This window comes from Macaca thibetana, chromosome 14 (genome assembly GCF_024542745.1).
Source record: "Macaca thibetana thibetana isolate TM-01 chromosome 14, ASM2454274v1, whole genome shotgun sequence".
Taxonomy (NCBI): Eukaryota; Metazoa; Chordata; class Mammalia; order Primates; family Cercopithecidae; genus Macaca; species Macaca thibetana.
In genome coordinates, this window is record NC_065591.1 from 55,700,894 (window position 1) to 55,727,442 (window position 26,549).

The 26,549-nt window shown below is 41.6% G+C and overlaps 1 protein-coding gene across 1 annotated transcript in view; it reads left to right on the forward strand.

The window, feature by feature from the left end:
* Nucleotides 1-26,549, forward strand: part of SBF2 (SET binding factor 2) — a 589,674-nt gene that overhangs the window by 555,315 nt on the left and 7,810 nt on the right. The window contains exons 33-38 of the mRNA XM_050757377.1: nucleotides 3,560-3,661; nucleotides 4,380-4,565; nucleotides 16,305-16,431; nucleotides 21,550-21,677; nucleotides 22,890-23,123; nucleotides 24,454-24,558. Of these exons, the coding sequence (XP_050613334.1) occupies nucleotides 3,560-3,661; nucleotides 4,380-4,565; nucleotides 16,305-16,431; nucleotides 21,550-21,677; nucleotides 22,890-23,123; nucleotides 24,454-24,558 (882 nt within the window). The remainder of the gene's footprint in view (nucleotides 1-3,559; nucleotides 3,662-4,379; nucleotides 4,566-16,304; nucleotides 16,432-21,549; nucleotides 21,678-22,889; nucleotides 23,124-24,453; nucleotides 24,559-26,549) is intronic.

Below are 26,549 nucleotides of genomic sequence, written 5' to 3' on the forward strand. Positions count from 1 at the left end.
CTCAGCCTCCCGAGTAGCTGGGACTACAGGCGCCCGCCACCTCGCCCGGCTAGTTTTTTGTATTTTTAAAGTAGAGACGGGGTTTCACCGTGTCAGCCAGGATGGTCTCGATCTCCTGACCTCGTGATCCGCCCGTCTCGGCCTCCCAAAGTGCTGGGATTACAGGCGTGAGCCACCGCGCCTGGCAACTTTGGGATATTCTTAATGGAACTTTTATTGAGAAATTAAAGGGCCTTGTCTTTAAGCTCCTTTATTTCTTATATTGCCCAGGCTGGTCTTGAACTCCTGGCCTCAAGTAATCTTCCCATCTTGACCTCCCAAAGTGCTGTGATTACAGGCATGAGCTGCCATGCCTGGCCCCCATTATTTGTTATCACCTTGCAGAAATTCCCAGTCCCCTGCCTCCATCTACCTGCAAGCATCCTGCCTCTTGTTTCCCACAGCACATTGGACTAAAAAGCAAAAAAAAAAAAAAAAAAAAAAAAAAAAAAAAAAAAAATGATGTCAGTACCCAGGGCAGGGCAGTGACTGTTCTCAAGATACTTAAACCAAAGAGAAACACTACCACATATACATTTAGCTATAAATGTATCATGCTGTGTTCATTATTATTAAGGCAATTTAGGGTGCTTTGCATACCCATGGAAGGAACTGATCAATACTCCCTTCTGTCCCCAGGCTATGAGCCCCAGCTCCAGGCGGACCCCACCACCCAACTTACCTATCCGCGTTTCTGATACGTTCTGTGCTCTGTTCTTTGTAGAAAGTAGACCTGTACTGAAAGTTAGGGACTAAAGACAGTGGAAATAATTGCCCACTTGGGATATTGACATCTTAAAAGTTAACTCTTAAAGCAAATTCTTTTTTTTGACTTTTATTTTGTGTTCAGGGGCACATATATAGGTTTGTTGTATAGGTCAATTGCATGTCTTGGGAGTTTGGTATACAGATTATTTCATCACCCAGGTAATAAGCATAGTACCTGATAGGTAGCTTTTCTATCCTCATCCTCCTGTCACCTCCAACCTCAAGTAGGCCCCAGGCATCTATTCCCTTCCTTGTGTCCATATGTACTCAATGTTTAGCTGCCACTTATAAGTGAGAATATGCAGTATTTGGTTTTCCATTCCTGTGTTAGTTTGCTTCAGCTGTGTTACTGCAAAGGGCATAAGCTCATTCTTTTTATAGCTGTGTAGTATTCCATGGTGTATATGTACTGTATTTTCTTTATCCAGTCTACTGTTGATGGGCATATAGGTTGACTCCATGTCTTTGCTATTGTGAATAGTATAGCACTGAACATGTGTGTGCATGTGTCTTTATGGCAGAACAATTTATATTCCTTTGGGTATATACTCAGTAATGGGATTGCTAGGTCAAATGGTAATTCTTTTTTAAGTTATTTGAGAAATCACCAAACTACTTTCTACATGACTGAACTAATTTACATTCCCACCAGAGATGTATAAGCATTCCCTTTTCTCCACAGGCTCGCCAGCATCTGTTATTTTTTGATTTTTTAATAATAGCCATTTCTTAGAACGAATTCTGAGCCCAAAAGAATTCAGGCCTGGTGATAGCTATGTTGTAGAAACAGTTACGTGAGGAGCTTCTCATTACTGAGTAGGACATTTGCCTTATTCCTGTGTTTAAAGTAGCCTAGGCCGGGCGCAGTGGCTCACAACTGTAATCTCAGCACTTTGGGAGGCTGAGGCAGGTGGATCACCTGAGGTTGGGAGTTCGAGACCAGCCTGACCAACATGGAGAAACCTCGTCTCTACTAAAAACACAAAATAAGCCAGGCATGGTAGCGTGTGCCTGTAATCCCAGCTACTTGGGAGGCTGAGGGAGGAGAATCACTTGAACCTGAGAGGTGGAGGTTGTGGTGAGCCGAGACTGCGCCATTGCACTCCAGCCTGGACAACAAGAGCAAAACTCCGTCTCAAAAAAAAAAATTTTTTTTTTAATAAAAAAAATAAATAAATAAAGTACCCTAGCTCTGTTTAAGATATGGGTTTTTTCATTTTTGTTCTTGTTCAGAGTTGGATTCAAATTGCAAATTATGTCTGATGATCATTAAAATATTTTTTAAAACTAGAATGTTATACATTTGGTTTTAAAATCTATATATTGTTCTCACACCTTAATTGTTTATCAAGGACTTTGAGCCAATTGATGTGGCTTTAAAAACTTAGCAAAGGCCGGGCGCGGTGGCTCAAGCCTGTAATCCCAGCACTTTGGGAGGCCGAGATGGGCGGATCATGAGGTCAGGAGATAGAGACCATCCTGGCTAACCCGGTGAAACCCCGCCTCTACTAAAAAAAATACAAAAAACTAGCCGGGCGAGGTGGCGGGCGCCTGTAGTCCCAGCTACGCGGGAGGCTGAGGCAGGAGAATGGCGTAAACCCGGGAGGCGGAGCTTGCAGTGAGCTGAGATCTGGCCACTGCACTCCAGCCTGGGCGACAGAGCGAGACTCCGTCTCAAAAAAAAAAAAAAAAAAAAAAAAAAAAAAAAACTTAGCAAAAATATAAAAGTTCTTTTCTCATTTCGTACACAGCACAGACAAATCGGAGTTTTTTTTGGTTTTTTTTTTTGGAGACAGAGTCTTGCTCTGTCACCCAGGCTAGAGTGCAGTGGCACGATCACAGCTCACTGTAGCCTATATCTCCCAGGTTCAAGCGATCCTCCCACCTCAGCCTCCTGAGTAGCTGGGACTACAGGCAGATGCCACCACGCCTGGCTGATTTTTGTATGTTTTGTAGAGATGGGGTTTTGCCATGTTGCCCAGGTGGTCTCAAACTCCTGAGCTCAAGCACTACTCTCGCCTCAGCCTCCCAAAGTGCTGGGATTACAGGCATTAAGCCACCACGCCCAGCCAGGAGTATCTTTTTTAACATATAATTCATTTACCATAAAATTTATCCTTAAGATAAAAGTGTACAACTCAATGCTTTTTGGTATATCCACAACGTTTTGTAACTATCACCACTATCTAATTCCCAAAAAATTAAGAATATCTGAAATAGAACTTACTACATCATGGAAAAACAAATTTTTTTTTTTTGAAAAACAAATTTTAAATCCAATAAAATTCATGTGAATTTCCTTCCTTTGCTGGGAAATCCACATAGAATATCTTTTGTACTCTATGGAATTATAGCTCACGTACTTTTGGGGGAATCATGTAAGGTAATTTTATTTCATTATGTATTGTTTTAAAATGTGTCTACCTTTTTGAAGTGTCATGTTGTGGTTGTTTTTATTGAGATGGGGTCTCACTATGTTGCCCAGGCTGGTCTCGAACTCCTAACCTCAAATGACCTGCCCAGCTCAGCCTCCCAAAGTGCTGGGATTACGAGCATGAGTCACTGCACCCAGACAAAAGTGTCATTGTTTAATCTTGGTTTGAAAGAACTTTAAGTATTTAAAACATTATGTGGTTCTTTTATCCAAGTGCTTTATCCCTAACTTGTTTGATTATCCAGGGAAAGCAACTCTTTCTGACTTCTGCACTCAGAAAGTGCTTGGTCTAATTGTGTTCTCCTTCCTATCTCTTAGCTTCACAGGATAATGCAGCTGGCTGTGGTTGTATCAGAAGTACTTGAAAATGGTTCCTCAGTTTTGGTCTGTTTGGAGGAAGGCTGGGACATCACTGCACAAGTAAACTATTAGACATATTTTTTGATACTTCATTTTACATTTATATTTCCATTTGGTGGTTTTTAAATTCTTCAGATGAATGTTTTGTATAATGACTAATGTGTTTATGGACAGAGAAAGTCCTGTGTTAAACACCACCTGTTATCCATCAGAAAACTCTGTACCATGAGCTCTTAGCCCCTACGCAGCCTGGAGCTCTGGCTCCAGGCATCAGGCTCTCCCACCCACAGATTTACCATGCAGGCTTGTGGATGGAGCCCTTGACCAGCAGTGTGAGGCATGGACCATCCTTTCTGGGTTTTGTCAGTCCATCCCCTGGCTCTCTGTAAGCCCCACCTTAACCCACTCCAGAGTGAAAAGTGAGTTCAGACTACATTAAGACATTAATCTGCATCTGCCAAAAAGTAGAATTGATTTTAACTGATCCTCTGGCCTCTGATTAACTTAGGAAAAGGTTGTTGTCAGCAAACTGGCCAGTTAAGGATTAAAGGCTTAATTCCCTGAAAGTAAACTTGTAGCCAAAATGAATTTGAGCTTTAGTTTTTACTGGAAAGCTTACAGAATTCATTTTATTGGCCATCCTGGAATGGTTAGTGAACAAATTTGCTGTCCAGGTAAATTTGTGAATTAGCTATTATCAGAAGGAAGTGCTTTTATCTTAGTAATAGGACTTTTTCAGAACTAAAATTAATAACAATCCATCCTGTTTGTGCCCTAGGTGACATCCCTGGTTCAGTTACTCAGTGATCCCTTTTATAGGACACTTGAAGGCTTCCGGATGTTGGTTGAAAAAGAGTGGCTCTCTTTTGGTCACAAATTCAGTCAGCGGAGCAGCTTGACCCTCAACTGTCAGGGGAGTGGTTTTGCTCCAGTCTTCTTACAGTTCTTAGACTGTGTACACCAGGTAAGTAAAGCAAGCTTGAGTTGACTTGATGTGAAGGAAACAACACAACATACTAGCATTGATGGAGCACTGCGATGGTGTGCCAGGTACCTTCCTATCATAACTCTGATTAACTCAGCCATAGGACGTGCTGAAATCTTAGCAGTAGACTCCTAGAAATGGAAAAGAAAAAAAATTAGTTGGTTTCTGAAACGAGGACAGCTAAGCTGGCTACTGGGCTTGCCCCAAGTGAAGTAGCCAGCACTCTAAATGACCATCTTCAAAGAAGAGGAGCAAACTTGGGCTTATTACCTAAGAACAAAATCTCTAGGTAATAGGGGTCCTGAAATCCAGCACATGGTCTGCGCAGTTCAGGAGGACCCCAGCTTGTGCCTAGGAACATAAGAGGTAAAGCCTAACCCCTGGAGAAATAATCAGGGCCCAGCCAGACGGACATACAGGCTTGAGAACACTGGTCACTTCTACCACATTGAGAAACCGTGGTACATATACACCATAGAATACTATGCAGCCATAAAAAAGAATGAAATCATGTCTTTTGCAATGACATGGATGTAGCTGGAGGCCATTATCCTAAGCAAATTAATGCAGAAGTAGAAAACCAAATACCTCATGTTCTTACTTATAAGTGGGAGCCCAGGTATATCCATTCAAATGCAGTGAAGGTAGGGGAGATGTGAGTGCTCTAGGCACCCTCCTGCCTTCATCGCAGGCACATCAGATACAGACCTCTGGATGGGACCTTGGTCAGGACTGGGTTTGAGAATTGGATGGCACCGAGTTTGCAAGTTGAAGACTGAATTGGCCTAGGAAAAGCAGACCTATTTCCAGCTTTCATTTGACCATAATCCCAGGGTTGGATGAATGAGTTCTGGCATGTCAAACCTGTCTGTGGGAATGGTGAGCCTCTTTGAAACACACTGGCCTCAAATATCAATTGGAAAGAAAAGTAGAACTATGTTTTCAGGAACCAGAGTTGAAACGAACTCTGATGACACCAAGTTAGTAAGTGGTTACGTTTTATTTTGTTTTTATTCTAGTAATCACTTGATCAGCTTTCCAAATCACTACATAATTTTTGTTAATAACAGCTTTATTGAACTATATATCATACAATTCACCTATTTAAAGTGTTCAATAGTTTTGAATCCATTCACAAAGTTGTGTAACAATTACCACAGTCAATTTTAGAGCATTTTATCACTCCAAAAAGAAACTCCATACTCATGAGCAGTGACTTTCCAACCTTCCACCCCACACACAGGAAGCTATTTTTTTTTACTGCTCTAATTTACTTATTAACGAAAAGACCTATTGAAGAATTTCATTGATCTGTCCAAGCAGTAACTGGAGGAGCTCATTACAAGGTTAAGCATGTACCTTTAAACTCTTTGCAGCAAATAGTATACTATATTTGTTTTCTGTTTGAATATTGGCCCTTTTATTCATACTCCTTTTGGCAAATAGACAAAGGAGAAGTTTGGAGACCATTGTCTCTGAAACAGAAAGCTTACCTGAGGCCAAAGGAGAGGAGCAAGCATCTCTTCTCACTTCTAGGCAGGTGAAAGCATATGAGTTCTTCATGAAAGCACTTCTTATCTTTTTATTATGCTTATCAATTGGACTAGACTATTTCCTGCCTCCATATACCACCATTACTAACAATTACTAATTTATGTCGACTGCTTACTATGTGCCAGGAACAGTTCTGAGCACTACACATGTTAGTTTAGTTCATCATTCTTTGAATCTTTCGCTGACCCTCACCCTCCCACTTCATTTATATTTCTAATGAGTCAGTATAGACATCTTTGATAGCATCGATAGCACGAAAGTATATTTATTTGTATGTAAGTATTGCCCTCTACTTAATCTGAGAATTCCCGGGAACAAGGACTATGTCATACTAGTCTTCATATCCCTAGTATCTAACACAATTACAGTCTCAGTCTCTGGAATATAATAGACAATAAATAGATAATCTCAATGAATATATGAGAATTTGAAAGACCACAAGTCTTGTTCATGCTCTTACCACCCTCATCAAGACCATCTAGAATATCCTGGCCAGGCATGGTGGCTCATGCCTGTAATCGCAGCACTTTGGGAAGCCAAGGTGGGAGGCTCACGAGATCAAGAGGTCAAAACCATCCTGGCCAACATGGTGAAACCCCATCTCTACTAAAAATACAAAAAATTAACCAGATGTGGTGGCACGCATCTGTAGTCCCAGCTACTTGGGAGGTTGAGGCAAGAGAATCGCTTGAACCTGGGAGGTGGAGGTTGCAGTGAGCTGAGAATCCCCCACTGCACTCCAGCCTGGTGATAGAGCGAGACTGCGTCTCAAAACAAACAAACAAAAAACCCATCTAGAATATCCTAAGTAGAATTGCTGGCATAATCTTCCAAAAACTCAGATACAATCCTTTTATTCCCCTCCACAAAAGTCTTCAAAGCAAACAAACAAAAACCTTCAGTGGCTCCACATTTCCAAAAGAATTACCCTTCCACATATCCAATTTGAATATAATTGGGGGGAACCAAAATGGCTACAGTAGGTGAATGACTACACAAACTGGGATACATCGATACCGTGGACTACTACTCAGTAGTAGAAAGGAATTACTGGCACATGCAACACCTTAAAGGGATCTCAAGGACATTATATTGAAAGGGAAAAAAAAGGCAATCTCAAAGGGTCCAATTGGGTATGATTCCATGTATATAATTTTTTTTTTTTTTGAGACAGAGTCTCACTCTGTCACCTAGGTTGGAGTATAGTGGTGTGATCTCAGCTCACTACAACCTCGGCCTCCCAGGCTCACGCAATCCTCCCACCTTGGCCTCCCAAGTAGCTGGGACCAGGGGTGCACACCACCATGCCTGGCTAACTGTTTGTGTTTCTGGTAGAGACAGGGTTTTGCTATGTTGTCCAGGCTAGTCTTGAACTCCTGAGCTCAGGCGATCCATCCATCTTGGCCTCCCAAAGTGCTGGGATTACAGGCGTGAGCCACCATGCCCAGCTAATATTTTCATAATGACAAGATCATAAATTATTGGTTGCCAGATTCGAGATAGTAGGGGAGAAGGAAATGAGTGTGACTATAAAGGGGTAGCATGAAAAACAAACCAAATGTCCATCAACTGATGAAGAGATGAATAAATTCTGGCATATTAATTCAGTGGAATACCACTCCACATACAAAGGGAATGAAATATTAATATTACAAAGACATGACCAATCTTGCGATCATTATGCTCAGTGAAAGAAGCCAGGCAGAAAAGACTATCTACTACATAAGTTTATTTATATGACATTCTAAAAAGGGCAAAACCATAGTGACTGAAAGCAGATCAGTGACTGCCTGGGACCAGTGACCAAGGGAGGGGATGAATCGTCATGCAAACGGCATAAGCAAACTTTTCAGTATCAGGAAACTGTTCTGTATCGTGATTGTGGTGATGGTTACACAGCTGTGTACAGTGACCAACACTAATAAAACTATACACTTAAAGTAGGGAAATTTTATATTTAAATAATACTTCAATAAATCTGGAGGAAAAAATAATAATCTATAATTAGTAAGTCCAACATCTCAGTAAACTAGAGTTCCAGAAAAAGAAAACAGCAGCTACCTTGTTTCTACGGAGAAGAATTTGTCTGGGGCCCCAGAAAGTACTTGCAGGTCTGCCTGCTTGCTTTCTGGAGACAGGGCAGGAAATAGGTCCAGGGAAATCCCAGTTCAGTATGCAGACTTTCGTTTTTTCCATGCTATTTTCAGTGTCTCCTAAGTCTCATCACTAACCCAGTTGTGTCTGGTGTTCCCAAGTCTAGAGCTTATCAGGTTTGTTTTTTTGTTTGTTTTTCAGAAAATAAACCTCTGATCTGTTGCTCTGAAAAGAGTAATCATCTGACTACATGGAGTGGGAAAGGACCTGGGGTCTACGTACTGCCTCCATAGACTTCTAGCTAGTCCCATGATAGCCTCCATTTCACCCCTGCAGTACTCAATACTTGGGCCTCTGTGCCCTGAGCCTTTATGGGTTTACCTTAACAGCAAATTGTTACCTTCTCAAATCGTTTTCCTCCTGGTAGGGATCCCAATATAGCTTCTCCTCTTCTATCATTTACTGCTATTCTTCCTTCTATTTTCCGTCTTTCAAAAATTTGCTGAATTGCTTTGGCCCAATACTGTGTCTCCTCCCATTCTCCCCACTCCCTTTTGGGTTTTTTTACCTCTTAAAAATTCCTTTAATGGGGGCGGATTCCAGGGGAATGAGCTTGTACAGCCAAATTTGGCTTAAGTTAAATGTACTACTTAATATGTTAAATCTCTATGTTCAACTTGCAGAATTCTGTACACCTAAACACTAGGGTCAGCAAAATAATCCACCCACAATCAGTAAGAGAAAGGAGGTTCCCATGTAAGACATGCTATCCTCAAAGATGGGAGCATCATTATCTCCCAAGTACAATAATCCTTACTTGGAATGAAATTCTTCTATTTTATTATTGGGAATGGGGCTCAGGGCGGGAGGAGTGGGAGAGGTCTAGATGCTGGAAGGTAACCTATATTCTGTGAGTATCCCTTAAGCGGTATGATTAAAGCAATTTAACATACACTAAGATGTAGCATAACTTACATTCCCATTATCTTTAGAATACATTACAATAGATGCTAAAACTACAAAATGCTAAGTTAATTAAAACAATTTGGGGTATATGTTTAATTTCTGCTGTTTTATTTACTAATCAGCTGAATTTAAGATTCATTTGGGTTTCTTTTTCAAGTAAAGAGTTAAAATTCAAATGTTCTGTATAAACCAGTTGATTGTGAAATCAAAAACAGAAGTTAACTTTTAATTAAAGTTCGATTATTTGTAGGTGAAAGCTTCACAAACTGTAAAAAGTAGCATTGTTCAGGATCTAGAGACCCTATTAGTATGATTTCAAATCTGGCTGTGCCAAAGTAAAATTTTTAAAATTAAAACATAAATTTTTAAGAATTTGCCTTAATCCTCCTTTCACTTAATACCTCATACGTAATAACCTAAGTGCAGACAAGTCATAGCAAAGCAAGCATATGACCTTAATTGCAGTAAGTAAAGCATGCTTGGCTACCAGAGGTATCAGCTTTGGTGATGCAAATTATTTTGTGCTGAAAAGGGATTGTTTATTCACTCAAAAACAGAGGAATCTAAGAAGACTATAGTTAACAAATAGTTTTTCTGACTCTTGCTGACTTAATTATAAGGTAGTGTTTCATCATCTTTGACATACGGTTTTAGGCATTAGAAAATGCCTTCTTTGAATGCCTTTCAAGTGAACACTAGTGCTTTACATGACTCTGGCTTTTACCAGATAATTCGAATTAGTGCGGCCCTCAGTCTCTCAGGGACACACAACCCGGCTAGGCCCAAGAACATCAAAAAAATAGGTTCAAAATTACACAGCAGCAAGTGAAGCTTTCCCAGATGGAATATGTTCCCTGCTTACTAACCATTTCTAACATTGAATGCCAAAAGGCAGTCCATGGACATATGCCTAGACTTGTCCATTAGTACTAATAAAGTTACAAGAAAACAGATGAAGCACTGATCTTAAATTAGAACTGCCTCATTGTATAAAAAGCCATTGTTTATGCCAGTATATCCAGGTGTCAAATGAATTATAAATGCTAGCTCACTGTTTCATAATAGCAACATCTGGCAGATTTTTTGCTTCTAAAACAAATTGGCTTAGTTCAAATGATATCATTACAGGACTTCCTTTTCTTAAAATAGTTGAGCCAAATTTTTAAAAAATCCAATATACAAGGATTAAATTTTTATGTAAAATTTCTTTTAAAAATATAATACCAAGAGAAAACCATATGAATAGTATGAATAAAAACATGAAGAAAGCATCCCCTTTATTCTGGCATTAGAGTAAATCTTTGAGGGCATCTTAGAACTTTTTCAGGATTTTTGACTTTGATTTCAAAGTTTATTCAAATTGTAAATTGATTCAGTCTGGTCTGGCTCTATGTGATTCTCCTCATGGTTACCTTATGATAGCACTATGCTAGGTCCGACCCCAAAGAGAAAAGCTATTTGCCTTTTGAAGATATGAGCCTTCCTTGTGAGCACATATGTGAGCTGCTAAGCTGCCCGCACACAGGTTGGTTATTCTAAAATTTATCCATTAATATTGGCAAAATAGCTGTAGCTGATGGATTCTTGGTATATTCAAGAGTTTCTGCTGTCTGCTTCCTATTCAACTGCAAACTGGCAAAAATGAACATAATCCAATCTGTTTTATAACAAGGCAATTTTGCATCAAAGCTTAATATTTAAGGCCATATAATATGGAAGGATATAACACAAAGTACACAATTAATGTTTGTTAAATCTTAATCTGTGAATACAAAAATTAATATTAGGTACATACTGCTCTAGGGTCTGTTTAACCCTATCCACAGTTTTTCACGTGTTGATGTATAGTGTCTCTTATAGCTCAATATTTATAATTCTGAAAGCAGAATCCAGTTTTAATGTATTAAATTTTATTTCCAAAATGTTGATCTTTCCAGGGATTTGAGTCATAGCTTATTTTTATGGGCCTTTAAATTTTACAAAGTACTTAATGGCACATGGGCAAAAAACAAGACCCTATAAATTCATGTTGCTCCAAATTCCATTTCAGATTCTCTTCGTGTAAATAAGTGAAGTTGGCAAGTTTCACTCCATAACGGAAAAACAAAACTAAAATGCTTCATGCAGTTTAGTCTTTTAAATCTATCTACCTTTTAACCTGCAACAAAATAAATACAAAATTATTTTGAACAACAAAATCCAGATGATGCCTGTGAGAAGTCTAAAACTCTGTTCATCACCATACTTAGGGAAATGCTGACACAGAATTAATTTACTAGCTGAAATACCTATCATTCCCAATTCTATATAATATAATAAAGCTACATTTATTTGAAGCACATTGCCTTTAGGCCCCCAAAATCTTGTGGCCAACAATAAAGAAAACTAATGAAACCAAAAGCTGTTCTTTGGGAATATTTATTGATATAAATATTTGTTGATATAGCTAGAGATAAACCTCTAGCTAGACTGCTTGAGAAAAAAAAGGCACAAATTACTAACACTGGAAATGAGAAAGATGACGTCACTACAGATTCTACAGATATTATAAGGCTGATCCTTATTATAAGGCTGATCCCGGGTATGGTGGCTCACGCCTATAATCCCAGCATTTTGGGAGGCCAAGGTGGGATCAGTTGAGCCCAGGAGTTCAAGACCAGCCTGGGCAACACAGCAAGACCCCACCTCTTAAAAAAAGCAATAAATAATTTTTTTTTAAATCCCTGTTAAACAAATGAAAAGACAAATCACACAGTGGGAGAAAATATGTGTAAACCATATATTTGCTGAAGAATTTATCTAGAATACATAAAGAAACCTTAAAATTCAATAATAAGAAAACAACCTTTTTTAAATTTGAGATGGAGTCTTGCTCTTTCCCCCAGGCTGGAGTGCAGTGGCAAAATCTTGGCTCACTGCAACCCCACCTCCCAGGTTCAAGCAATCCTTTCACCTCAGCCTCCCAAATAGCTCGGATTACAAGTGTGCACCACTACGCCCGGCTAATTTTTGTATTTTTAGCAGAAATGGTGTTTTGCCATATTGGCCAGGCTGGTCTCAAACTCCTGACCTCAAGTGATCCACCCACCTCAGCCTCCCAGAGTGCTGGAATTATAGGCATGAGCCACTGTGCCAGCCAACAACTTATTTTTTTAAATGGGCAAAACATTTGTACTGATTTCACCAAAGATATACAAATAAGCACATGAAAAGATACTTGACATCACTCTTCATTAGAAAATGCAAATTAAAATCACAAGAGTCTAGGTGAGTTCCATTGGCAAAGAGGAAAAGAAGCCAATGAAGTGGACAAACTGTGTCACTGGGGTGCAGGACTCAATGGAGAAAGTATGATTTTACTTGCTTCCTAGAAATCTAAGCACCAGTAAGAGTTCAGCCATCTCCTCATTTCTTCATACATGATGGAAGAAAGACATCTCAGAAAATTCCTTATTTTTCTTAATGTCAGATTCTAAACATAGTATCTAGGTACTAATCAACCCAGTCTTGAGGTCTGACTTTTCTTTTCCACCAAAGAAATGCTTACATGCTTGTTACTTTATTGCTGAAGAGTAAAACAAATTGCTCAGCATCTTCTCTTCCACTTCAGTAGACCTGATCATTAACCCCAGTTTGGGGGCAGATTGTTTTTCAACCCCAAACAGCAACTGGATGTGCTCCTGTGGCACACAGGAGGACACAAGCATAGTGTCCCCAGGTGTATACACCTTGATGCTCTCCCCAAGCACCCATTCCTGTCCCAGTGGAGTGGGTGCAAGAGGCCTTGGAAAATTGTCTAACCTTTCTAGCATAATTGTAGAGGGCTTGTAGTGAGGCCAATATACTGGGCTATGAAAGCATTTTTTGACTTGTAAAGAAATTTCACTTTTAATCTGAGTCTATGATCTCTCTGAAATGCCTGTAAGTTCAACTTAAGATCATATTTATTATCATTTCCATTCTACTTTTACCTCAGAAGTAGTTCTTCAAAATTGTATTCCTGAGTAGATTAAATATCAGAATAATCAAGAAAAGATACAAGTATGTATGAGGCATGTGGTTTCTGTGGAGAACAGTCATTGAGAGAAATGTTGTTTTGAGGCTTTAATAAAGAGTTTTTTTTTTTTTTTTTGAGACAGAGTCTCGCTTCGTCGCCCAGGCTGGAGTGCAGTGGCGCAATCTTGGCTCACTGCAAGCTCTGCCTCCCAGGTTGAAGCCATTCTCTCGCCTCAGCCTCCTGAGCAGCTGGGACCAGAGGCACCCCCTACCACACCCGGCTAGTTTTGTTTTTGTATTTTTAGTAGAGAGGGTTTCACCATGTTAGCCAGGATGGTCTCTATCTCCTGACCTCGTGATCCACCCGCCTCAGCCTCCCAAAGTGCTGGGATTACAGGCGTGAGCAACTGTGCCTGGCCCTTGAGGCTTTAATAAAGATTTTTAAAAGAGATTTTAGAACATATTATAGACTGGATCAGTGGAAAGAACTCTTCCTTCCCTGGAAACAGTGAGCGAGGGGCTGACCTGTGACTACTGAAGATTTATTCCAAGGGCTGTTGGGGCAGTTGCCCTTGGAGCTCACCCTGCCTGAGCACACTGCAGATTTCTCCTCCCCGGACTCAGATGGTAGGGAACCAAGTTCCATCCTCAGTTTCCCTGTCCCCTTCTTCTGTACCAGCACCCACAATCTGAGTCACCCCCCTGTCCATCACTGGCCCCTTGGGGTGGGGCTGTTGATTCCAAAGCCACAGCTCAGACTGGAGAGCTCTGTATGGCATTACAGGACAGGTTGAGGGGGAAACTTGAGGTCTGAGCAATGCTTAAGGAAGGAGCCAGGAAGGCCAGAGAACCAGGCCTAGTGGAGAGTCAAACCCAGGGCCTTCTTTGCTGTGCATAAGTATTAGTAGGGGCAAGCATTTGAATGAGAATTGCTGTATTAAGGGACATGGTTGACTACTGAGACACACATAGAAGGCTAACAAAACAAGGAAATAAAAGGTATTTTTTAATATTGATCCTTAATTATGTGTCAGATCTGCTTGTTTTATTGTAACTATAAACTATTCAAGTTTAGCCTTTATCATTTTTTCATTCATTCATTCAGAGACAGGGTCTCACTGTGTCACCCAGGCTGGAGTATAGTGGCACAATTACGGCTCCACTGCAGCTTCAAACTCCTGGACTCAAGCGATCCTCCTCCTCCGCCTCCTGAATAGCTGGGGCTACAGGCACGTGCCACCACACCTGATTAATGGTTTTAATTTTTGTAGAGAAAAGGTCTCACTGTGTTGCCCAAGTTGGTCTCAAACTCCTGGCCTCAAGAGATCCTTCCACCTTGGCCTCCCAAAGGTGCTGGGATTACAGGAGTGAGCCACCGTGCCCAGCCAGTTTTTATAATTAGTTGCTCATATTACATGATCATAGGAAACCCATGATTTCTTATCCCTTCATTTTCACTGAGGAGAAAACTCATACTTAATACAAATGCTTGCAGTTCTAAAAACCTGGAGTATGGCACACTACCTAGCTATTCAGAACCATGTCCCATGGAAAGCTCTGCTGTCCTGTGGGGATCTGATGCAACAGGAAGGCATTGGCTCACATCAAGGAAGCAGTTTCATGGTTTGCAGGCCTACTGCATAGGAGTCAAACTTTTTTAATGCATCTTCCTAAAATCCATTTTATTTTGCATTACTTACAAGCTAAAATTTTAGTTCAATTAAAAAGCCAATAAGAAAATGTAGGAAAAAAAGCCCTTTAATCATCACAGAAAACCAGGTTCCTAACCAGATGATAAATTTTGATAAATCAATGTCCAGATCATAACTTTAAATTCCCATTGGTCCACTGGACAGTCAACATACTACACACATGCCTGCTCACTCTGGCTGACCCAGCTGACTGACTACAGGGCTGTATTGCCAAATTAAACTTGGAGGAGAACGCTGACTTTAGACAGCTTGCCTTAGTGTTCATTTGAACCAGGTTTTAAGCAAGTGCAGTTATGACTGGAACTTATTTCAACCAAACAAAATTTTCTAGCTGGTCATGAGAGATTGTTTGAGCAATATAGAGGTGAGATTGCGAGGCGGGCTGGGGAGTTTCACAGGATCATCAGCCTACCCTCTGCCAACGTGAGATGGCTCCACAGTCTGTATACGGTTTGCCTAAAGCATGCTATGGCTCAATGACCATTCTAAGCTTTGCCCAGCCTTCTACCTCCCATGTCATTCACTCATTCCTTTTCCTGTGCCCAGTGACCTCACTGCCTAATTTACTGATGAAAAATTAGAGCTAAAAGGTATTAGCTCCTGCCTTTTCCCTTGGCACTTGAACTGTCTTTCTCTTGCCTACCTTTCAGCCCTCCCTGTTTCCAAAGCTGTTCCCTAAATCTGGGCCCAAGCCTCATTCATTCTTGCTTTCCTAGGATCTTATTATCTTAGTTATTAGCTAACAAATTTTTCTAAAATGTGTTCTGTTGGCTCCTTCTGGATTGCCTTCAGACACACACACATTTCTTTTGACCACAAAACATCTCTTGCTGTCCCCTTAAGCCACCACCTTCTCTTCTCAATCCTTTTCATTGCTAAACTTCTGTAGGAATAGCTTTCCTTGTTGTATGTCACACTATTACACCACAGTTACCTGGAAAGCAAGAACCATAATTTAATATATATCTATCACGTGCCAAGCACAGTATAATGTAGTGAGTGGGGTAGAGACTTTGGAGCCTAATAAGCCAGGGTTAAATTTGGGCTCGCTAATTACTGTTTAATATCATCGGGTAAATGTCTTAATCTCGCTGATCCTTTGCTTTCTCAATTGTAAAGTGGAGATAATAATGCCTCTCTTGCTATACATAGAGATTAAATGAGATTATGTTTATTAAAAAAAAAAAAAACCCAAAAAACCTCGTCTGGTGTCTGGCACATAGTAAGTACTTGGAAAAGCTGGTTCCCTTCCCATCTCTACTCATGGTAGGGATTCAGGTATTTGTTGAGTGAATGACTGAATGGTCTCCTGCATGTTTCAGTTGAGCCTTCAGTGGCCTGGCATCCCTTTTTGTCTGTTTGATTCTTACTCTATTCTTTGCCTTGTGTGTTTCAGGTTCACAACCAGTATCCAACTGAGTTTGAATTCAATCTCTATTACTTAAAGTTCTTGGCTTTCCACTATGTGTCTAATCGCTTTAAAACATTTCTCCTGGATTCAGACTATGAAAGATTAGAGCACGGTATGTGTTTGTATGCCCTTGTTTCATCTTTTTTGTTGGTTCTGCATGTTTTTAATGAAAATTCTAATAATGTAACTACTCCCAAGAGTGACAAGCTGAGTTAAGGTTTAACTCTGAACTATGAATGTAGAGTGGATAAGTGGCCAAATTCTGAAATTATGTACCATGTTAGCTCTTAGCAGGCGGTCATTCCTATAGCATCTTTGTAAAATTAAAATGTTTATTATTGTGATACCTCAAAGTGATCACACTGTTTGAGAAGGAACTTTGACTCATAGTTTTTCCAATCCTGATGCACTCTGGTAGGAAGGGTGCCTGCCCTTGGAGACAGCTTGAATAGCAGCTAAGACACTGTGGTCTGGACGAAACAGACCAGGGTAAAATCCCAGCACCAACTGAGTATTTTGGGGAGGGGTTAAATGCCTCTCTGAGCCTCAGTTTCCTCATCTTTAAAACGAGGACAGTGATACTATCCCACCTGTCAGGGCCATGATGATCACATGAGAAAATAGTTGTGAACTCTTCACACAGTCACTTAGCCTCTTAGCACAGTCACTACCGCATAGTAAGCACTCAGTAAATTTTAGACATCGCTAGCATTATTAATGATAGTGATGAACTATTTTTTTAATAGCAGTGATAGTTGTAATGAGTAGATTCTGAAAGTCAGCCCTGGTAAAAACATTTCCCAAGGGGATTTTACATTCTTTTGTAACTGTTACAGGGGGAAAGGAAACACATGACTATTTTTGTTAAGACAAGCAAACAAAAATCAGCCCTGTTCAATGTATTATATGCACTCAATATCATAAAGAGAACTCTTAATTCCAAACAAATATTTACTGATGTTCTCAGTTTGAAATCTGAAATCAGGAAATACTGCTTTCCAGGGCATCCTATTGAAATTGTCTAGTATGATATTTCATACTTTTGATAAGGTAAAGAGCACTGGTGAGACCATTTCCCATCCTATTTATACTTCCAGTCCTTTGTTAACTCATGGAATTGTTATTCTTCACATCACAATCAGAAACCTTAATTTCTAAAGCATCTGCATACTGCTTATTGGGAAGATAGTAAGTATAGTTGGTTACAATTGCCCCAGGCCTGATCTTTTTTTTTTTTTCCTTTTTTATTGAGATTGAGTCTCACTTACTCTGTCTCCAAGGCTAGAGTACATTGGTGCAATCTTGGCTCACTGCAACCTCTGTCTCCCAGGTTCAAGCAATTCTCCTGCCTCAGCCTCCCGAGTAGCTGGGATTAAGGCCCGTGCCACCATGCGCAGCTAATTTTTGTATTTTTAGTAGAGACAAGGTTTCACCATGTTGGCCAGGCTGGTCTTGAATTCCAGGCCTCAAGCAGTCTGCCTGCCTTAGCCGCCCAAAGTGCTGGATTACAGGCATGAGCCACCGCGCCTGGCCAGGTCTGGTCTTAAGTGGACTGACCTATACCTACAGGGGTCACCATGTCACTCAGCTTTATCACTGAAAGGAACAACATGTACAAATATTGGTGGGAGTAAAACGCAGGTATTTGCCTCCCTGGAGTAGTTGTGTTTTTTGGGGGTTTGTTTTTTTGTTTTGTGGGGTGGGGGGGTTATTTTGTTTTGTTTTGTTTTGTTTTTGAGGCAGGGTCTCGCTCTGTCTCCCAGGCTGGAGTGCAGTAGTGGCAGGATCTCGGCTCACTGCAGCCTCTGCCTCTGGAACGCAAGCCATCCTCCCACCTCAGCCTCCTGAGTAGCTGGGACCACAGGCACGTGCCCCCATGCCCACATAATTTTTTTATTTTTTGTAGACATAGGGTTCTGTCATGTTGCCCAGGCTAGGTTTTTGGTTTTTTAACAAAGCAGTTTGTTTTGCTGAATTAAGCTGATCAGCAAATTACCTTAGCAGCATGCAGATGTGGCCAAAGACCAAGGCTTCTCCTATAGCAGATGACTGTTCTCTTCATTAGAGAAGCAACAAGGTCTAGTGCAGTGGTTCTCAGACTTGACTGAACATTATAATCACCTGCGGAGCTTTTAAAACTTCTAAGGTCCAGGCAACATCCCCAACCACTGAAATCAGAATCTGTGATGGTAAGGCCCAGGCATCAAGAGCTTTTAAAACTCCCCAGGTAAGGCCAGGCACGGTGGCTCACGCCTATAATCCCAGCACTCTGGGAGGCCAAGGTGGGTGAATTGCTTGAGGCCAGGAATTCCAGACCAGTCTGGCCAACATGGCAAAACCTCATCTCTACTAAAAATACAAAAATTAGCCAGGCGTGGTGGCATGTGCCTATAATCCCAGCTATTTGGGAGGCTGAAGCACAAGAATTTCTTGACCCCAGGAGGCAGAGGTTGCAGTGTCCAGCCTGGGTGACAGAGTGAGACCCTGTCTCAAAAATAAAGAATAAAAAATAAAAACTCCCCAGGTGAGCCCATTATGCTGCCAAGTCTGAGACCCACCACTGGTCCCACAGGTAGAGCCATAGATCAAGAGTCAGAAAATGTCAGTAACTTTGGGTAAATTACTTCATCTGTTTCCGCATCTGAAAAACTAAATAGCCCTGCCTATCACACAGGGCTGTTGAAAAGATTAAATAAAATGATGCAGATAAAAGGATACATTTGGTATATATTGGAAGATTATCATGATTATTGGAAAATATAAGCATTTCCATCCTATGAAACACGTTTCCTCTTAAAACTCAAAAACACAGGCTGGGTGCAATGGCTCACACCTATAATCCTAGCACTTTGAGAGGCTGAGGTGGGCAGATTGTTTGAGCCCCAGGGAATTCAAGACCAACCTGGGCAACATGGCAAAACCCCATCTCTTCAAAAAAAAAAAAAAGAAAAAGAAACGCACAAAAAATAGCTGGGTGTGGTGGCATACTCCTGTAGTCTCAGCTGTTCAGGAGTCTGCGGTGGGAGGATCACTTGAGCCCAGGAGGTCAAGTCTGCAGTGAGCCAAGATCACACCACCGCACTCCAGCCTGGGTGACAGGGTTGAAACCCTGTTTCAAAAACAACAACAAATAAACATGCATTTCAAATCCTAGAATGTCATTGCCGAAGGCTCAGTAGAAATCATCTACCCAGCCTCCTCTCTGGATGTTAGGCCACCTATCTAATCAGCATCAAAGAAGCCTGGTTTTGTGTCCCTAGTCCAGGCTAGGTTGCCTACTTGAGGTCGGTTCCTTCTTGTGTGCTGGTAGATGCACTCGTTATCAAGTCTACAGTGAAACCTTGTTTAGGAACAGCTGTGGTAGCTACCCTCTATATGCCAAGATGATAAAGTAAGTAATCTCAACCACTGCTGGTAGAATTCATCAGTCATAATTTTTTTTTTTTTCCTTGAGCTGGAGTCTCACATTGTTGCCAGGCTGGAGTGCAGTGGTACAATCTCAGCTCACTGCAGCCTCCACCTCCTGGGTTCAAGTGATTCTCCTGCCTCAGCCTCCCGAGTAGCTGGGATTACAGGTGCCCGCCACCATGCCCGGCTGATTTTTGTATTTTTAGTAGAGAGAGATTTCACCATGTTGGCAGGCTGGTCTCAAACTCCTGACCTCAAGTGATCCGCCCGCCTCAGCCTCCCAAAGTGCTGAGATTATAGGCGTGAGCCACCGTACCATGCTGAGTCATAACTTTTAAGATCTTTAGCAGAAAAACTTAAACACAATGAATTATCCTGTGTCCTAAAAGTTTAATATGTTGATTATTACATACTGGATTATGGGGTTGTAATTTGATAGTATTTGGCACTAGCTGTCTGATTTGGACTGTGATAGTATTTGGCACTAGCTGTCTGATTTGGACTGTTTTTAAGATGTTCCTTATATGTGTACATGTTGCCCTAAGCCAGCCATATGGATATTGTAAGAAAAGTCCACTGGACTTGGTTCCAATTACAAGGTGTTACAATAGCCCTGAGGAACAGAGGGCCAGGTATTGCATCTCCTCTTCTGCTTTCAGCTCATTGTCTTTCTGTCTACAAAGGTGCTTAGAGCCTATTTCAACTGGGGCTGACTACCACACAGCCTTTCAGTCTAATCCATGCCTCAAGGCGCCAAATGGAGCAATATACAAGGTGGCTGTCCAAATCTTACTGCGACCCCTAGAGCAGTCGCAACTTTGGACATTGGAGTCACTTGAACTTTTAAAATAACTAATATCTCGGGCCATCCCCAGAGATTCCGATTTAATTGGTCTGAGGTGAGACCTGGGCATTGGGATTTTTTTAAAGCCCTTGGTTTTTCAAATGTACATCCAAGGTTGAGAACTACTACACTGGACCCTGCAGTTAAAAGGTAGAGAAGAAACTGTTAATTAGTCTTAGGGGCCCCACATATTATGAATTTCATGCCATCTGGGGCTTGAGACATTTTTTTTTATATATATATAAACTGGTAAAATGCATGTTGATTTTGACTGAGTCACTTCATTCCAAGCAAGATACCACTGCTGAGACACCCTTCATGGCCTTTTAAAGAACTACTTTTTGCCTCACCCCAACACATTTTCCTCCCTATTAAAAACAAAGTGGGCTCATGTTAGTAATAGATTGACTATTTGAAAAAGGTATAAAAGTTCTGTTTTTATTTTTAAATCACCCAAGGACACAGAGTACACCCTTCTGTCATCTAGAGTCTCAGTAACCATGATCTGTGGTATATATAAACTCCTAAACAAGAAAACACTTTAAACGGCTTCATAATAAACAGCCAACAACTTAAAAGAGAAACATAAAATTATGGTTTTTACTGAGCTTCATCGAATCAACTCTGAAGTCCTTCCATTTTCTCTTGAAAACTATAGACCGCCTCCTGCATGGACTTCTTTGAATCTAGATATAGATGCAGGAGGAGGGTTGGAAGAGTCATGATTGATAGACTGCTGGTTGCTGAGGCAAACTTCATCGGATGTTTCCTCCATCTGGATTTGTTTGCCTATAGCTATGAAATTCATTCCTGTCTTTAGCTTTGCAGTTATTTTCTAACGTTTTTGCACAAATGTTGCTATTTTTAAAGCCATAAAAAAATTCCACTTTTTTATCTGCTACATGCATCATACTTTTTTTTTTGCAAAGTGTTAAAATTTATTGAATTTTGTTTTGTTGGATTTTTTTTAACTTACAGGAACTTTATTTGATGATAAAGGAGAAAAGCATGCCAAAAAGGGAATCTGTATTTGGGAGTGTATTGACAGAATGCACAAGAGGAGTCCCATTTTCTTTAATTATTTATATTCACCATTGGAAATAGAGGTAGAGTAAGAAATCATTTATGTTTCATTTTCTGAAATTTTGTGTTAAGGTTTTCCTTAGTTTTTAACATATATAAGCTGTTTAAGCTTTTTATAAACATTGGACTAGGTTTCATACCAAAAAGCTATGTCAAAGTTTAGATATTATAGTTTTGGGTTGTGACACAAATGGAGACTGTTCCCTAAATTCTTGCCACAAAAATTAAGAGCTGGCTCCCAAAACCTAGAAGGGAAAACTTCTAGAGAATCAAAGCAAGACAACTTTCCCCAGAAAGAAAGAACTAACAGAATTTGAAATATCAACAGGTGGTCTAAGCTGAAAAACCTTAAAATACTTTAGAAAAAGTTTCTTTAAGTCTATCTGTACCAAAGCCATGGAAGGACCCCTATAGGAAGCAGAGATGTTTGGAGCTGAGCCCAAGAAGGATAACATATCTCAAGGCAACTGTGCCCCACCATGCACATCTACATAACACACGCCCTGGAATGGAACAGATTGGTCTGATAAGCAGTTCCACCATTACTTAGGGCCAAGAGAGGTCCCTCCCCTGGGTCCCAATCATAGAACCCTAGTCTGGCCTTCCTCCAGCTGCATCCTCCTCATGAGGTGAGGAGTACAAGAAACCAAAGGTACATGGTTAGATGCCCCTCCTTCATCTAAACCATGCTCTGTCTTGGCACTTCAGAATTCTTTGCCCAAATTCAGGCTGCTCACCAGGCTACTTCTCCAAGTCAGTCTCCTGTGTTAGTACATGGACCCCAAGGCCCAAAGAATGGCAAAAAGTAGCAGGTTTGACAGAGTGGACAGAGTTTGACTTTCTGGGCTGGGGTATACATAATCATTCATGTAAGACCCTTAGAATAAAGATAGGGGTGGGAGAAGAAGAGAGGCCAAGGACAGGGGGCTGGGGCCAGCTCTCCCAGTGCCACCACTTGTTAGTATAAAATTCTGAGGAATCCAAGAATTCTCTATTGAACTTGACCTTCTAGGTCATTAGGAAGTTACATTTCTCAGTGTAGGAGGGAGGATTGGAAGATGTTTTATTTAATAATTTATCTTGATGTATGACTTTTAAATTAAGATTTAGACATATGGTATTTGAACTCCATTCATACTCTTCCTCCTCTGGACTCTACAAATGTTAGGGGTTTGCCTGACAGTGAGCTTGGGGTACTTTGGGGTCAAGATGAAACTGTATTTCTGTTTTAACAGGCTCTAAAGCCCAATGTAAATGTCTCCAGCCTCAAGAAGTGGGATTACTACATAGAAGAGACCCTGTCCACAGGCCCTTCCTATGACTGGATGATGCTAACCCCCAAGCATTTCCCCTCCGAAGACTCTGACCTGGCTGGAGAAGCTGGGCCACGGAGCCAGAGGAGAACAGTGTGGCCATGCTATGATGATGTCAGCTGTACTCAGCCCGATGCTCTCACCAGCCTTTTCAGTGTAAGTCAACTGTAGACACACACCTGGGGCAACAGGGGCCCTGGAGGCACGAGGCCAGAGGAACCAGGCTAAGTTAAGAATGGTTTACAAACTTCTGAACATGGCTCTGCTTACTCTGGGCTAGGGTTATGGTAGCACCCTCCGTGTATGAAGAAACCAGATTTGCTTCCTATCATCAGTGGGGAACCAGGCTTCACTACTGGAAAAGAGTCTCAATAAAAGTGATTTTCCCCAGCACTTTGGGAGGCCGAGACGGGCATATCACGAGGTCAGGAGATCGAGACCATCCTGGCTAACACGGTGAAACCTCGTCTCTACTTAAAAATACAAAAAACTAGCCGGGCGAGGTGGCGGGCGCCTGTAGTCCCAGCTACTCGGGAGGCTGAGGCAGGAGAATGGCGTGAACCTGGGAGGCGGAGCTTGCAGTGAGCTGAGATCCGGCCACTGCACTCCAGCCTGGGTGACAAGACTCTCAGGAAAAAAAAAAAATGATTTTCCAGCATTACAAGGAAGCAATCAAGCAAATGGAGCAATTTACTCCTTCAGGCAGCTTCCCAGCTGTTTCAGTTGCCTGAACAGCCTTAGGCCTTGGCTGTGGCTTTTGTGGGTGCTTTACTTCCTCTGGTCAGAAGTGTGGGTGGTCAGTGGCCTGATGGGAGTGCTGCCAACCATCTTCTGCAAGGAATGTTCCGGAACCAACCCCTCCTGGCAGTAGCCAGCCTGAGGAATAGCTTTGAGCCCTGATATAGGCCAGACACTTCCTAAAGAGTCTTCCCCCTCTGGTTTCCTGACCAGGAAGAGTATGCTTCAGTAGTCATACTGTCACAGAGGCAGCTGCCCTGATCTCCAGCTTCTCTGTCAGAACGTATATCTGTTTCCTTAGGTATTTCTTGGCTTATTCTTTCCACATCTGGTTTGAATCATCAGAGTTGAGGGGTTCCTCCTGTCAAGGACTGGCTTCTCATCTACCTCAGCTATTAGGGCTGGGCCATGGGCCAGTGCTTGACCTCTTGCTTTGGCTATCAGATTTCCCATGGGCTGCCCAAGGGTGCAGATGTCTGAGATACATATTTCACATTCTAGTATGTAAGCTATCCTGTACAAAAAGGCCTAGTTATAGGTCCTAATAAACCATCTTCGCCACAGTGCGGCACACCAGCTAGAGCTCTCACCACTATTTCTGGCTGGGAGACCTCTCAGACCCATGTCCACCACTTAACTGCCCTCTGGCCATGCTGCTCATCTGGGCCTAGTACAGAAGCAGTATGGCTTTGGGGCACATCCTGATTTCTATGAAATACTGATCAGAAAACTTTTCATTTCTTTGCAGGAAATTGAAAAATTGGAGCACAAATTGAACCAAGCCCCTGAGAAGTGGCAGCAGCTGTGGGAAAGAGTAACTGTGGACCTTAAAGAAGAACCAAGAACAGATCGCGTGAGTTGGCAATGCCCCTTAAGAGCTACTTCTGAGTTTTCTGAGGGTGCTAAGTCAGGTGGAGCCCACTGCCACAGGTGACAAGACCCAGCTGGGTTTATGGCCAGAAGGAAGGGTGGAAAGGGGAGGGGTCATGTCCTGGGGGTCCAGGGCAGAAAGTTCCAAATGACTGAATACTTCCTGAGTGTCTCACTTCACCACAGTGACATACTACTTATGTCTCAGCACCCCAAATCCAAGGGAAATTATTGGGTTCTTTCCTGTCTCACTGCCTGTGTGGTTTCAGCGGATCTTCTACCACATGAGGGAGGAGGGGAATGCCAAGACCATGTTTGCTCCACAGAAAGTATTTTAAAACAACAAAATATGCCACTTTGTGTTGTTCACAATCCCTTTTCTGTTTCTGACTTAAGAAACATTTATCATAAAAATATTTTAACGATTGGGCAAGGTGGCTCACGCCTATAATCCCAGCACTTTGGGAGGCCGAGGCAGGCAGATCATGAGGTCAAGAGATCGAGACTATCCTGGCCAACATGGTGAAACCCCATCTCTACTAAAAATACAAAAAGTAGCTGGGCGTCTGTAATCCTGGCTACTCAGGAGGCTGAGGCAGGAGAATCGCTTGAACTTGGGAGGCAGAGGTTGCAGTGAGTGAGCCGAGATTGCACCACCACACTCCAGCTTGGTGACAGAACAAGATTCCATCTCAAAAAAAAAAAAATTTTATATATATATATATATAAACGAAATACTCTGTTTTCTGCTTCTCATACCCCATTTCCTATTTCTGATCTAATATGGTACACACCTTCGCATCCTATTTAATCCACTGTGAGGGAATAGTATTCCCTCTCCTACGTGAGGAACAGGCACAGAGATCATCCAGTGGCAACTGGTAGAGCCACCAATCGAACCCACATCAGACTGGCTCCAAATGCAACAGAAGGGAAATTAGGATAGATGAGTGTTCTGAAGAACAGTTCAGGAAGAAGAGGCCAGCAGGTCAGATGTTGCAGAAAGGTCAAGAAGAATGGAAGGTAGAAGAAAACCTTTGTGGTAAAAAGAGACCATCTGGGGCTCTATCTCTTAACCTCAAATAGCAATTCAGGAGCTGTTATCAGACAGACAACAGGTGGGTGATGCCTTAATGCTTTTTTGTTAGAAAAATAATAGTTTATTGATTTTTTCTGATAATGAAAGTAATAATGTTCATTTTTTTGAAAGAACACACAAAGTTATAAAATAGAAGATGAGAATCACCCACAATTTATAGCCTAGAAGTAAACCACTGTGCTATCAAACTTGTTTTACCATACAAATTCACATATAAAAGAGATTTACTAGACATACTATTTTAAACCTGCTTTTTCGGCCGGCAGCGGTGGCTCAAGCCTGTAATCCCAGCACTTTGGGAGGCCGAGGCGGGCAGATCACGAAGTCAGGAGATCGAGACCATCCTGGCTAACATGGTGAAACCCTGTCTCTACTAAAAATACAAAAAAAAAGAAATTAGCCGGGCGAGGTGGCAGGCGCCTGTAGTCCCAGCTACTCCGGAGGCTGAGGCGGGAGAATGGCGTGAACCTGGGAAGTGGAGCTTGCAGTGAGCCAAGATCGCACCACTGGCGGCGACAGAGCGAGACTCCATCTCAAAAAAAAAAAATAAATAAAATAAATAAAATAAACCTGCTTTTTCACTCCACATTGGCATACATGTCCTTCCATCTGTCACTGTGTGTAAACCAATGTCTGCCAGGCGCACTGTAATCCCAGCACTTTGGCAGGCTGAGGCAGGCAAACCACGAGGGCAGGAGTTTGAGACCAGCCTGGCCAGCATAGTGAAACCCCGTCTCTACTAAAAATATAAAAAATTAGCTGGGCATGGTGGTGTGCACCTGTAATCCCAGCTACTCGGGAGGCTGAACCCAGGAGGCAGAGGTTGTAGTAAACCAAGATCACACCACTGCACTCCAGCCTGGGCGACAGAGTGA